This window comes from Anolis carolinensis, unplaced genomic scaffold, assembly GCF_035594765.1.
Source record: "Anolis carolinensis isolate JA03-04 unplaced genomic scaffold, rAnoCar3.1.pri scaffold_11, whole genome shotgun sequence".
Classification (NCBI taxonomy): domain Eukaryota; kingdom Metazoa; phylum Chordata; class Lepidosauria; order Squamata; family Dactyloidae; genus Anolis; species Anolis carolinensis.
This window is the reverse complement of record NW_026943822.1, coordinates 15717686-15732128: the sequence shown is the minus strand read 5'-3', so window position 1 is coordinate 15732128 and position 14443 is coordinate 15717686. Positions and strand designations below refer to the sequence as shown.

General features: G+C 38.6%; 1 protein-coding gene across 1 annotated transcript in view; it reads right to left on the bottom strand.

The window, feature by feature from the left end:
• Positions 1-14443, bottom strand: part of fbn1 (fibrillin 1) — a 245076-nt gene that overhangs the window by 16712 nt on the left and 213921 nt on the right. Inside the window, exons 52-58 of the mRNA XM_062963593.1 lie at positions 14013-14078; positions 12159-12275; positions 10691-10810; positions 8804-8926; positions 7071-7202; positions 5512-5637; positions 2337-2543 (exon numbers count right to left, since the gene is read on the bottom strand). Coding sequence (XP_062819663.1) covers positions 2337-2543; positions 5512-5637; positions 7071-7202; positions 8804-8926; positions 10691-10810; positions 12159-12275; positions 14013-14078 — 891 coding nt within the window. The remainder of the gene's footprint in view (positions 1-2336; positions 2544-5511; positions 5638-7070; positions 7203-8803; positions 8927-10690; positions 10811-12158; positions 12276-14012; positions 14079-14443) is intronic.

Below are 14443 nucleotides of genomic sequence, written 5' to 3'. Positions count from 1 at the left end.
GTGATGGCAGAGTTCAGAATTATTGTTTTTTTAAGCTGGCCTTTTTGCCACATAGTTTAGATCCCAAGTGATGCATTGAGCCATAGCTTGTGATCATTCTCTCGGCTTGACTCTGGACTCACACAATGTGCTTTATGATTATGTTCTGACTTTTAAACTACATTTCAACCTCCTGCTGCAGCGATTACTCTGAACAAGCAGGAGCAAAAAGAAAGGTAGGATGGACACTGCGTCTTAAAAAGCCAGACATTAAAAAGCCAGATAGATTCCTCTATCTATAGGGTTGGATCTAAACCCATGGCTACCCAATAGGCTACTGACAAACGGAAAACCCATTGTTGCCATTCTCAACAGGTCCCTGTTCATCCAGCTTTGAATAAATTTAGATTAGGAAAGGAAATTTCTTTTTGTTTGGTGGTTCCACCATCGTTTCAAAGGTGACCCTTTTAAACTCTATAAATGGTCATTTTCCTATTTTAATTGCCCTAAAAACAGCACTGGCTATTGGCACGTCTGTGTCCTACCTAAATACCATGTATAATTAACCTACCACACTCATAAATTACTTTTTTTCGTGTCAGTGCAAGTCGCTTCTGGTGTGAGAGAATTAGCCGTCTGCAAGGACATTGCCCAGGTGACATTGCCCGGATGTTTCTTGATGTTTTTACCATCCTTGTGGGAGGCTTCTCTCATGTCCCCGCATGGAGCTGGAGCTGATAGAGGGAGCTCATCCACGCTCTCCCCGGATTGGATTCGAACCAGCAACCTTCAAGTCACAAGGCTTTTATCCCCTAGGCCACCGGAGGCTCCAATAATAATAATAATAATAATAATAATAATAATAATAATAATAATAATAATAATAATACTTCATTTTTATACCCCACCTCCATCTCCCCGAAGGGACTCAGGGCGGCTTACATGGGGCCAAGCCCAGATAAAACAATAAAACATAGAGAAACATCAAAATGCAAACACAATTATTTTTATTCTATCACAACAGCCACTTTGAGTCCCCTTCAGGGTTGAGAAAGGCGGGGCAGAAGTGCCGTAAATATATACATAAATAAACTGCTATGTTGTTTATAATTGTTGTCTTATTCTGTTTTATGATACTGTATATGTATTTTAATGTGATTATATTCTATGATGTTGACAGGGCTCATCCCCATATAAGCCGCTCCGGGTCCCTTTGGTGAGATGACAGGAGGGTACAAAATAAAATTATTATTATTATTATTATTGTATGACACAGCAAACAAGATAGATATGCTGGATTTCGTTTCACAAAATCACAAGTCGAACACTTCCCAAGTGTCTAGGACTGTGTGATGTATTTTCGGACGATGTGCGCAGACCCCAGTAGGGTGGCCTTTTGCAGTTGGCAGATGTCTATTGTTTCCAAATGCCAGCTGAGATCTTTTGGCACGGCACCCAATGTGCCGATCACCACCAGGACCACCTGCACTGGTTTCTGCCAGAGTCTTTGAAGTTCAATCTTGAGGTCCTGATAGCGGCTGAGTTTTTCCTGTTGTTTTTCGTCAATGCGGCTGTCACCTGGGATGGCAACATCAATGATCCAAACCTTTTTCTTTTCCACAACTGTGATGTCTGGTGTGTTGTGTTCCAGAACTTTGTCAGTCTGGATTCGGAAGTCCCACAGTATCTTTGTGTGCTCATTTTCCAATACTTTTGCAGGTTTGTGATCCCACCAGTTCTTTACTGCTGAGAGGTGTTACTTGAGGCATAAGTTCCAATGAATCATTTGGGCCACAAAGTTGTGCCTCTGTTTGTAGTCTGTCTGTGCAATTTTCTTACAGCAGCTGAGGATATGATCAATGGTTTCATCAGTTTCCTTGCACAGTCTGCATTTTGGGTCATCAGCTGATTTTTCGATCTTGGCCTGAATTGCCTTTGTCCTGATGGCTTGCTCCTGGGCTGCAAGGATCAGGCCTTCTGTCTCCTTCTTCAGGGTCCCATTTGTGAGCCAGAGCCAGGTCTTTCCTTCCATTTTGTCAAGGAACTTTCCATGCTATGTTTTGTTGTGCCAGCTGTCAGCTCTAGTTTGTAGTGCGGTTTTCTTGTACTGCTGTGCTTTGAGGAGTTGTTATTATTATTATTATTATTATTATTATTATTATTATTAAATGTCTAATCAAAGAAATGTATTAGATTTGTCTGCTGTGCTTTGAGGAGTTATTATTATTATTATTATTATTATTATTAAATGTCTAATCAAAGAAATGTATTAGATTTGCCTGAACCAATACTTCGGTTTCTTTAGTTTCTAAACTCTTATGCTCGTTTTGCCTACTAGTTTGAATGGACAGATATACCTGCTCCATCTGTTGTGAATCCGCGGCCGTGAGGGCAGAGTTTCTTAAAGGCCATGGTGCCCATGAAGGGGCAGATCTCGCAGTTGGGTCCCCATCCTCGCCCGCCGTCGCAGCAGCATTCGGACTTGGTCACGGTTTCAACGCTGCTCGACCCAACCTGACACATGCTCTGTAGGACTTCCGTGAAGCAGTATCCTTCCCTGGTGTCTACAAAGCAAAAAACAAAACAAAACAACAAAGCTTGCTTGGAAAATGCCGACATCCATAATGCCGGAGTTAAGGCTTTTGACGGAGGGATATACAAGAAAGAAGAGCATACTTAGCCGTAATTAGTGATTGTAACAGGGAGAATGAAAGCCAGGCAGCAGTAAGAGAGAGAATAGGATGTCTAAGGGAAAGAAAGAAAAGACATTTAACATGGAAAAGCCTTGTACAGTTGGAACAGTTTTCTCTTGGAATCGAACCCAAAGAAATAAGGGGTGAAAAGAAAAGCAGGTTAAAGCCAGATCCATATAATCTGCTTCCTCCCATAAATCTAGGCTGTTGGGAATTGTAAGAGTTGCGGTTCCGGAATGCTTGGAGGGCCAAAGTTTATCTATGCCTGATCTAAACCATCAATTTAATGCGATCGTGGGAGTTGTAGCTTTGCAAGGTCTTTAGCCTTTAGTTAATGACTAGAATCATAGAATCATAGAATAGTAGAGTTGGAAGAGACCACATGGGCCATCTAGTCCAACCCCCTGCTAAGAAGCAGGAAATAGAAATTCATAGAGACTCCTGGGAGCTGTAGTTTGGAGAGGGTGAATGGCTTTGTAAAACTACGACCCCCATGTGTTGTGCTATAATAATATAGTACAATTTTTCCTTTTTTCTCTCTTTTTTCTCTTCTTCTCTTATCTCATTTCCTACTTTCTATAAACAATTAGTGTTCTCCCACTTTCGATGTGAAAATTTGATTACTTCCTAACTCATACTTTGTTTATCTTCAAACATAAAATTTCCAATAAAAAATATTTCAAAAAGTTAAATAATATAGAACAATATAATAATATATAATAATATAATAATTATAGATTACATATAATATTGCCAATAATATTGCAGTATAGTAGTAATACAATATAAAAATATTTAATACTAATATTGTGCTATGCTAATAATGTAATATATTGTATATACAGTACATATAATATTAATAATATTATAATGTAATACATTATAATACTAATACAATATAATAATATATAATAATATTGTAATATAGTAATACTAATATATTAATTATAATACAGTAGAGTCTCACTTATCCAAGCCTCGCTTATCCAAGCTTCTGGATAATCCAAGTCATTTTTGTAGTCAATGTTTTCAATATATTGTGATATTTTGGTGCTAAATTCATAAATACAGTAATTACTACATAGCATTACTGTGTATTGAACTACTTTTTCTGCCAAAGTTGTTGTCTAATATGATGTTTTGGTGCTTCATTTGTAAAATCATAACCTAATTTGATGTTTAATAGGCTTTTCCTTAATCCCTCCTTATTATCCAACATATTTGCTTATCCAACATTCTGCCGGCCCGTTTATGTTGGATAAGTGAGACTCTACTGTAATAATATTGTGCTATGCTAATAATGTAATATATTGTATATACAGTACATATAATATTAATAATATTATAATGTAATACATTATAATACTAATACAATATAATATATAATAATATTGTAATATAGTAATACTAATATATTAATTATAATACAGTAGAGTCTCACTTATCCAAGCCTCGCTTATCCAAGCTTCTGGATAATCCAAGTCATTTTTGTAGTCAATGTTTTCAATATATTGTGATATTTTGGTGCTAAATTCATAAATACAGTAATTACTACATAGCATTACTGTGTATTGAACTACTTTTTCTGCCAAAGTTGTTGTCTAATATGATGTTTTGCTGCTTCATTTGTAAAATCATAACCTAATTTGATGTTTAATAGGCTTTTCCTTAATCCCTTCTTATTATCCAACATATTCGCTTATCCAACTTTCTGCCGGCCCGTTTATGTTGGATAAGTGAGACTCTACTGTAATAATATTGTGCTATGCTAATAATGTAATATATTGTATATACAGTACATATAATATTAATAATATTATAATGTAATACATTATAATACTAATACAATATAATAATATATAATAATACTCTAATATAGTAATACTAATATATTAATTATAATACTACTGATACTATCAGTAGTATTGATAGTATACTATCAATAATAATATATATTGATAATACTTTTTTATTATTGTATATTTGTATATTTTAAGTAGTAATGTTATTGATTGTGAGCTGCTTTGAGTGTCCATATGGAGAGATAAAGCAGGATCTAAATTAAATAAATGAATGAATAGATCACTGTAATTTCTAGGGTGGGAGAAACTCTCTTTTCTGGTAAATGCCACATAGAAAGAAAAAGTGGTGTGCACACATATGTGTATATGTTGATGCATGTGCAGAAGTGTGTGTGCAAAGGCAATGAGGTTAGATAAATACTATGGCAGATGTGTGTACCTGTCTACACCTGCTCAAGAAGAATTATATCATGTAAGCATCCGCATTACCTGGCGACTGTGGATTCTAGTGATGATTTAAATGTGTGAAAGTTTCATTGCCAATTTCACACCATCAACTTTTTTATTATGTCAGACACGACTTGATAATATACTGCAAGTTGTTTCTGGTGTGAAAGAATCGGCCGTCTACAGAGACGTTGCCCAGGGGATGCTAGGATTCGTTACCATACTGTTGGGAGGCTTCTCTCATGTCCCCGGTGAGCTAGAGCTGACAGACAGGAGCTCACCCCATCTCGCGGATTCGAACCGGCAACCTTCAGGTCAGCAACCCAACCTTCAGGTCAGCAGTCCAACCGGCACAAGGGTTTAACTCATTGCGCCACCTTCTCAACTAATCGAAAGCACAAATCTTCATGATGAAGTCATATATTCAGCCTCCCCCTCATTAAATGTTGTGTAATGATGTTAATTGTCTACAAAGTTTGACAATATAATCAGATAATTCTGGAGAAAGGAAGCATCAGAAAGAATAGACAGAGAGTATTTATTTTCTTAAAACCTGCCCCATCCTTCTTTTATCTGGTCCTCCTACTTACCTATGCATTCATTCTGCGCTTCGTTGACATTGAACCCATCATGACATTCACATCGGAAGCTTCCTTGTGTGTTGATACAGCGTCCGTTTTCACACAACCCAGGTTTGGTTTGACATTCATTTTCATCTGTATGTTTACAAGGGGACAACCCATGCATACGATTAGTCAATGCGGTTCCAATTTACCCGAAGGAGCACAGATAAATAGCTGAAGATCTATAACTGAGGATGCATGATTAAAAATCGTACTCCTTCTATCTATATAAAAGGGTAATGAAATTTCGGCCTAGGACAAAACAACAAAACTACACATCCCAGAAACACTAAACTTGGCAGCACAACCCCTCATCCATGCCTCTACGTTCATACAACAAAAAGAAAAGAAAAATAAAGTCCTAATTAGAGGGAGAGGAATAATTGTTTTCATCCAATTGCTGCCAGTTAAAAGGCTAAGCTCCGCCCACTTGGTCTCCTAGCAACCCACTCAGCCCAGGGGACAGGCAGAGATAGGCCTCACTTAGGCCTCTTCCCCACTGCCTATAAAATACAGATTATCAGATTTGAACTGGATTATATGGCAGGGTAAACTCAAGGCCCTTCCACACAGCTATATAACCCATTTATAATCTTATATTATCTGCTTTGAACTGGATTATCTTGACTCCACACTGCCATATAATCCACTTCAATGTGCAGTCGGACACAACTGGACTTAATGTCAGGAGAAAACCTTTACCCTTTACCTTAACTACCACCAATTCCTCATTACTTTATTTCCCATACCACCAGGCTTCGCCACAGCAACGCATGGCCGGGCACAGCTAGTATTGTATAAAATATACTCATTTCTGTATTGTGGGATTGATCACAAATATTATTTTAGAATATTATCACATTGAAATAAACTTTTTTAGTTTTTAGTATTTTAACTAATTGCATTGTTTTTATTTGACGGTCTTATCCACCTTTATATTGTTGTCAAAATGTTAGTTTAATCCTTGTAATGTTAAATGTTTATTTTGTTTATTTTATTGTAAATTTATTTTATGTTATTTTGTGTATTGTGGATAATTGGGTTTGGCCCCATGTTAGCTGCAGGGAGATGGAGGCAGGATATAAAAATAAAGTTATTGTTATTATTATATTATTATAACGTCCCCCAGCAGACCTGGTTGTGCAAGGCGGATTGTATGGAGAAAGTGACCCTGCAGGTAACCTGGACCCAAACCAGGTAGGGCTTTAAAGGGAATAATCAAGTTTGCCCCGAAAAATTAGACAGCCAGTGGGGTGATTTTACTATAGGTGTGATATGTTCACTCCTAGATGTTCCCATAACCCGACTGAAAATTGGGACATTTGTAGGGATGCCAAGGTTGTAAATACGAATTTTGCCCAAATTATTACGACTTATGAACCCCATCCGAAATTTTGCACAGATCCATTATTTATACATCCAGAACACTTTTCAAACTTCCCAACTGTTTGCCAAATTCCCTCTTGGAAATGTAATTACCGTCCTCATTGGCTGGTCTAATTCCTACAGATATCTTTTCTACTTACCTACGCAACCTTCGCCATCTGGCCGACGTTGGAATCCTGGCCCACATATGCACATGTATGTGCCGATCAGGTTTTTGCATGTCATTTGCTTCGACTCACAATCGTGAATTCCTTCTTCACACTCATTCTGATCTGAAAAAAAAAATGATATGCATATAATGACAAAAGTTTGGGAAAAGAATGAAGCAATACATTGTTTTTTTAAAGACAAGGGTTTTATCCCTTGTGTATATACACACACAAAAATCCCTGCTTCTGAATTCTTTAGTATTCCCATACACTAGCCTTATGGATGTTTTGATTTCAGCTTTCAGAAGCTTCAGTTGCCTTGGACAATGTTCAGGGATTCTGGGAGCTGAAATCCCAAACATTTGAAAGATCAAACTTTAGGAAATACTACTTTAGATTCTGAAGTTTATCCAGAAGCATTATCACTAGATGATATTGACATTAGAGTGTTGTTATTTTCCAATTTACCAGAGGCCATGAAAGAGTTCATGATGAGTGGGGTGCATGGGAAGTACCGTATATACTCGAGTATAAGCCGACCCGAATATAAGCCGAGGCACCTAATTTTACCACAAAAAAAACTAGGAAAACATTGACTCCAGTATAAGCCGAGGGTGGTAAATTTCAGAAATAAAAATAGATACCAATAAAATTACATTAATTGAGGCATCAGTAGGTTAACTATTTTTGAATATTTACATAAAGCTCAAATTTAAGATAAGACTGTCCAATTCTGATGAAATCATTATTCTCATCTTCTTCAGTGTAAATGTGCTTATGTATCCTTTTAATAATAATAGAGTAAAATAATACATGTAATAACCATAATGTAGTGATTGAAGGGCATATCCTGATATTGATATTTGCAGCATTTTAATGTTTTAATGATTTATATAGGGTTTTAATGGCATGTTTTATATTGTATTTGATGATGTGGCTTTTGTGTATTTGTTTGTTTGTCTTGCATGCGAAAGACCTATGGTCTAAGCATTAAATAAATTTGGATTTGTAATAATCATAATGTAGTGTATATTATCTTTTATGGTATTGTTCATTGTGTTATTATTTGTTGTTCTATTTATATTCTGTTATATTGTATTTTTCTGGGCATGGCCCCATGTAAGCCGCCCCGAGTCCCCGTTGGGGAGATGGTGGCGGGGTATAAATAAAGTTTTATATTATTATTATTATTATTATTATTATTATTATTATTATTATTATTATTAATAATAATAATAATAATACAGGAAAATAATACAAGTAATAATAAATAGAGTAAAATTATAAATGCAGTAATAATAATATCAGAGTGAAATAATAAATGTATCAATAATAATAATAATAATAAAAGAGTAAAATAAATGCAATAGTAGCAACAATAATAGAGAAAATTAATAAATGTAATAATACCAATAATACCAATGTCTTTGTTCTATGTTAAAAGGCATTGAATGTTTGCCTATATGTGTAATGTGATCAACCCTGAGTCCCCTTCGGGGTGAGAAGGGCGGAATATAAATGCTGTAAAAAAATAAATAAATAATAGAGAAAACTAATAAAAGTATCATATATTCCTGAGTATAAGCTGATCCAAATATAAGCCAACCAGGACCCTCACCCGAGTATAAGCCGAGGGGGGCTTTTTCAGTCTTAAAAAAAGGGCTGAAAAACTGGGCTTATACTCGAGTATATACAGTACTTTGATCACCCCCTGTTCAACTGACCTTTACACATCCGCTTGTCTTCTCTGAGAACATAGCCAGCAGGACATTTGCATTCATATGATCCATAGGTGTTCACACACCGGAAAGCACAAAGCAGGGGATTCTGAGCACATTCATTCACATCTATAGCAAAGAACAAACAAATAAAATTATACAACATAAACCACCAGTAGTCATTTTGTAAAATACCACATACAAATCAAACTTTGAGCATCTTTATATACTTGGCTGTGGAACTCCCTCTCTAGTGACATTAGATCAACCCCATCCCTTCTGACCTTTAGGGGGAAAAAATAGTAATACAGTAGAGTCTCACTTATCCAACACTCGCTTATCCAACGTTATGGATTATCCAACGCATTTTTGTAGTCAATGTTTTCAATATATCATGATATTTTGGTGCTAAATTCGTAAATACAGTAATTACTACATAGCATTACTGCGTATTGAACTACTTTTTCTGTCAAATTTGCTGTATAACATGATGTTTTGGTGCTTAATTTGTAAAATCATAACCTAAGTTGATGTTTAATAGGCTTTTTCTTAATCTCTCCTTATTATCCAACATATTCGCTTATCCAACGTTCTGTCGGCCCGTTTACGTTGGATAAGTGAGACTCTACTGTATAGTTGTAGGACCAGGCTTTAAAATAGAATTTTTTGTGCAATAAGAGATTATGAAACAATGCAATGACAATTAGAACGGCCTTAGATTATGATATTGGACTGCGTGGTTTTAATAGATTGGTTTTAGTATTTGATACGTTTTAACCGTTGGTTTAATGCACTGTGGTCCAACCCGCAGCCCAATTCATTTTTGTTCGCCCTCGCCCTTCTTACTAGAAAAATATTTTAATTATGTAATTAAATATTAGTATTTTAATTATGCAATTCAATATTAATTATGTAATTCATTTTCTTTCTGGAATGTCTCTGGCCCTCACATAATAATAATAATAGGCCGGGCTGTGGTGCAGGCTGGAAAGCAAGCCAGCTGCAACAAATCACTCTGACCAAGAGGTCATGAGTTCGAGGCCAGCCCGTGCCTGCGTCTTGTCTCTGTCTCTGTTCTATGTTATGGCATTGAATGTTTGCCGTTACGTGTGCAATATGATCCGCCCTGAGTCCCCTTCGAGGTGAGAAGGGCGGAATATAAATGCTGTAAATAAATAAATAAATAAATAATAATAATAATAATAATAATAATAATAATAATAATAAACCTTATTTATACCCGCCACCATCTCCCCGCGGGGACTCGGGGCAGCTTACATGGGGCCATGCCCAGAACAATACAATATAACAAAATATAAAAACAACACATCATAACACAATTAAACAATACAATAGATAATATACATTACAGCACAAAAACAGAAAAGCAATAAAAACCAGGGCGGGCCACATGAACACTAAGTTAAAACTCGGGGTGAGAAAGAAATAAGAATAAAAACCACGGGGAGCAGGGTCATAAGGTAGCGGAGAGCCATGGGTTTTGTAGTCTGCATGGCATTTTCACAGGGTCTTGTTTGTCCCAAATGTGGTCCTTGGAACAGTGGCCAGAACTTCCAGCCAGTGGCTTCAAATCTCCTTCATCAACTGTGCTCTTGCCTGGCTTGGTCTACAGCAGTGGTTCTCAACCTGTGGGTCCCCAGGTGTTTTGGTCTACAACTCCCAAAAATCTCAGCCAGTTTTACCAGTTGTTAGGATTTCTGGGAGTTGAAGGCCAAAACATCAGGTCGAGAACTATTGGTCTACAACTATCCTTCCAAGTTCTAAGAAAAACCTTGCGGTTTCTGACATGAGGACCACAGACTACCAAGAAGCCTGAATATCTGAATGGAAAGGTTTTGCTCAACTACCTTTGGAAAGAAATCAGGGCATTACCTTCACATGTCACCATGGGTCCTGGTTCAAAACCTTCCTCACAGGTGCATTCAAAACTCCCAATGATGTTTTTACACGTCCCATTTCCACACGGATCTCCGACAGAACATTCGTCAGTATCTATAGAAACAAACACACAGCGTGTGAGTTGGAGATTTCTTGACCTCTACAAAGGAAATCCAGATTTGCGGCAATACAGAAAAGAGGCAGGCTAAAGTTGATTTGACTTCTAATGATAGTAATGTTTCTTTTTCAAAATGTCTTCAGTGATGCTTTTTAAGATCCCTGGAATGCTCTTTTTATGAGAAAGCAAGATAAAAATACAGTAAGAAATAAACCAATTATATATATAAAAGAGTAATGGAATCAGGGCACCGGACAAAACTACAGGCCCCCCAACCTCGAAATCTGACAACACAACCCATCATCCACGGCTCTAGGTTGATACAACAAAAAGAAAAGAAAAATAAAGTCCTAATTAGAGGGAGAGGAATAATTGTTTTTATTCAATTGCTGCCAGTTAGAAGGCTAAGCTCCGCCCACTTGGTCTCCTAGCAACCGACTCAGCCCAGGGGACAGGCAAAGTTAGGCTTCACTTAGTTCTCTTCCACAGATTATCTAATTTGCACTGGATTATAAGTCTGACAAATTTTTCTGAGGGCCACAGACAGTAGAAGTACATAAAATATCTCAAACAACACCACTCTGAAAACAAGGGAATTCCAGACAGGAAACAATCCAGGCCAGCTAACACCTTCCAACAAAAAATTCACTCAGGGAGGAAACAGCCAGACTTTAAAGCTGCAAGGCCATTACATGCTAATCATTCTCCCTAATTGCAGCATTCATACTTGCCTCCAACAGACAAAAAAATCAGAAATATTGTATATTCACATCTTTTAGGAAATAATATCCCCTGATGGTGCAGCGTGTTAAAGCGCTGAGCTGCTGAACTTCTGGGCCAAAAGGCCGCAGGTTTGAATTGGGGGAGCAGAGAGAGCACCCACTTGTTAGCCCCAGCTTCTGCCAACCCAGAAGTTCAAAAACATGCAAATGAGAGTAGATGAATAGGTACTGCTCCAGCAGGAAGGTAACGGCGCTCCATGCAGTCATGCCGGCCACATGACCTTGGAGGAGTCTACGGACAACGCCGGCTCTTCGGCTTAGAAATGGAGATGAGCATCAACCCCCAGAGTCAGACATGACTGGACTTAATGTCAGGGGAAAACCTTTACCCTTTACCTTAACTACCACCAATTCCTCAATACTTTATTTCCCATACAACCATACTTGGCCACAGCAACGCGTGGCCGGGCACAGCTAGTAAATACATAAAATACTTAGTGGCACATCCTTGATTCGCCTACCCAAGAGTATGTGCCGTTTTTACCGGAAAAGGGGGAAGGCCAGCCAATAAGGGTGACCTGGCTAGACTGAGACTGAGTCAATGTCAGGAATTATTACTTACCTGTGCATTCATTTCCTTGAAGCACATAACCAAACGGGCATTCACAGCGGTAGGAGCCGTCCGTATTGATGCACTGGCCATGTTTACAAATGTCTGGATCCAGGCATTCATCCGCATCTTAAGAGAGATAAAAGGAATACGCGCTAATGAATCCCGAACAATCCCAAAATTGTATTATAAACCCAAGTAAGTAACAATTCAATAGTTGAAAGAACAGGTGCTTAATTATTTGTTGTTGTAGGCCTTCAAGCAATTTCCTAATCCAAATTCTGGAAATTTATTTCAGAGTAAAGCAGTTTAGAATTGCATTGATTCTATTGAATCTAGTCTATCTTAACCCCTTCCTTTTAGATTCAGCTGACCCTTCAAGAACTTCTCTTTTGTCCTCCTCAATCCATAAAGTTTACTGTTCCCATATATACCTGTCTCCATGGTAAACATTTAGTGTGCCCCTGGCAAGCATTCCCTTTGCAAGTATTTTGTTTTCTCTGCTGTTTCCCTTAATTTGTTTTCTAGATTGTAAACTTCGTGAGACAAGGGTCTTCCCCCCAATTCTAAAAAGCAAAGTATGTTTTCTAAATCTATATCCATAATAAAAGTGAAAATCCATATGTGTGTATGTGGCACAGGTGTCAGCTCACACAGACAGCACAAAGAGGCTACAGTTCCCAGTGCTGAGGAGCCACCAAGTCACTCTTTTCCACTGACATTACGGTTACAGTGAGCTCCATGAACATGTAGCCCAAAACCCTGCCAATGTCCTTCCCAAACACTATGGCCCACCACCCAAGGAATGCTTTCATTTGGGCACCATTTCATCCTAGATTTTGCTTTTTCCTCCACCACAGACAGGCATCCCAGAGTTCTCCATTGGTGTGGAATTTGCATGACCCCGCCTACTGCCCTTCCCTTTCAAATCTGTCTGTATAACAAACAGAGCACAACTTAGCAACAACTACATTTACTGGAGGAGTTTGGGGGATTGACTCCACATGGTGGAAGTTGTAGTTCACCCTCCATCAAGTCAGAGCATTGTGACTCCTACTGAGGAATGTAGAGGAGTTGTAGTTCACCTACACCCAGAACGCACTAAGAACCCAAACAATGATGGGTCTGGACCAAACTTGCCATGCATACCCGATATGCCCAGATTTCAATACTGGTGGGTTTGGAGGGGAATTGGCCTGGACATTTGGGAGTAGTAGGTACTGGGATTTATAGTTAATCTGCAATGAATGAGCCCTCCGGCACACAGAGCCCCTATAACCAAAAGAGCATATTGAACAAGTTTGGGGGAAAGGGAGTTATAAATCACCTGCATCCAGAGAAACAGTGACCCCCACCGACAATGGACCGGGACCAAACTTTGCACAGAGAAGCCTTATGACCAACTGAACATACTACAGGGGTTTGTGGAAACGGGCCTTGATTTTGGGAGTTGTAGTTCACCTGCATCCAAAGAGCCAACAACGAATCTGGATCAAACTTGGCACACAGACTCAACATAGCATGCTGTGGATACTGACAGATGTTTCAGGACACTTGCCCCGGGAATCTGGGAGTTGTAGCAGTTCACCCCCATCCAGAGAGCACTGCAGCCGGGCGATGATCAGCCAACGACAGATCTGGACCACACTTGGTACACAGACCCAAAATGGCCAACTTTGAATACTGGCAGGGTTTGGGGAGGATTGAGCCACGATTCTAGGAACTGTAGTTCCCCCACTCCAAACTGAGAATACCTAACAATCCAAGACAAATAATGCCTTTCTCAAATGACCCGGGCATCGCCGGGTCCCCAAGCTAGTTATCAATAAAACGGAGTCCCATGAAGCCGAAGCACTGATGACTTACCAATTGGTTCACCACGAGGTCCCACCAGAATACCAGATCCGAACGGGCAAATTTGCCGATAAGCTTCTATAATACAAACAGAGAGATTTAACTGCAGAAAATCAACCAGTTGTGCACGGTAATATGTGGCGCAGCTGGTTAGTAGCCAGCTGCAATAAATCACTACTGACCGAGAGGTCATGAGTTCAAAGCCAGCCCGGGTCGGATTGAGCTCCCGACCATTAATAGCCTAGCTCACTGTTGACCTATGAAGCTCGAAAGACAGTTGCATCTGTCGAGTAGAAAATTTAGGTACTGCTTTATGTGGGGAGGTTAATTTAACTAATTTACGACACCATGAAAAACCCTCCAGCAGTGTACGGAAAGAATGAGGAAGTACTTCACCAAGGACTCGGTGTCACAAGTGGACGATGAAGCGGCAGCTCCCCCTG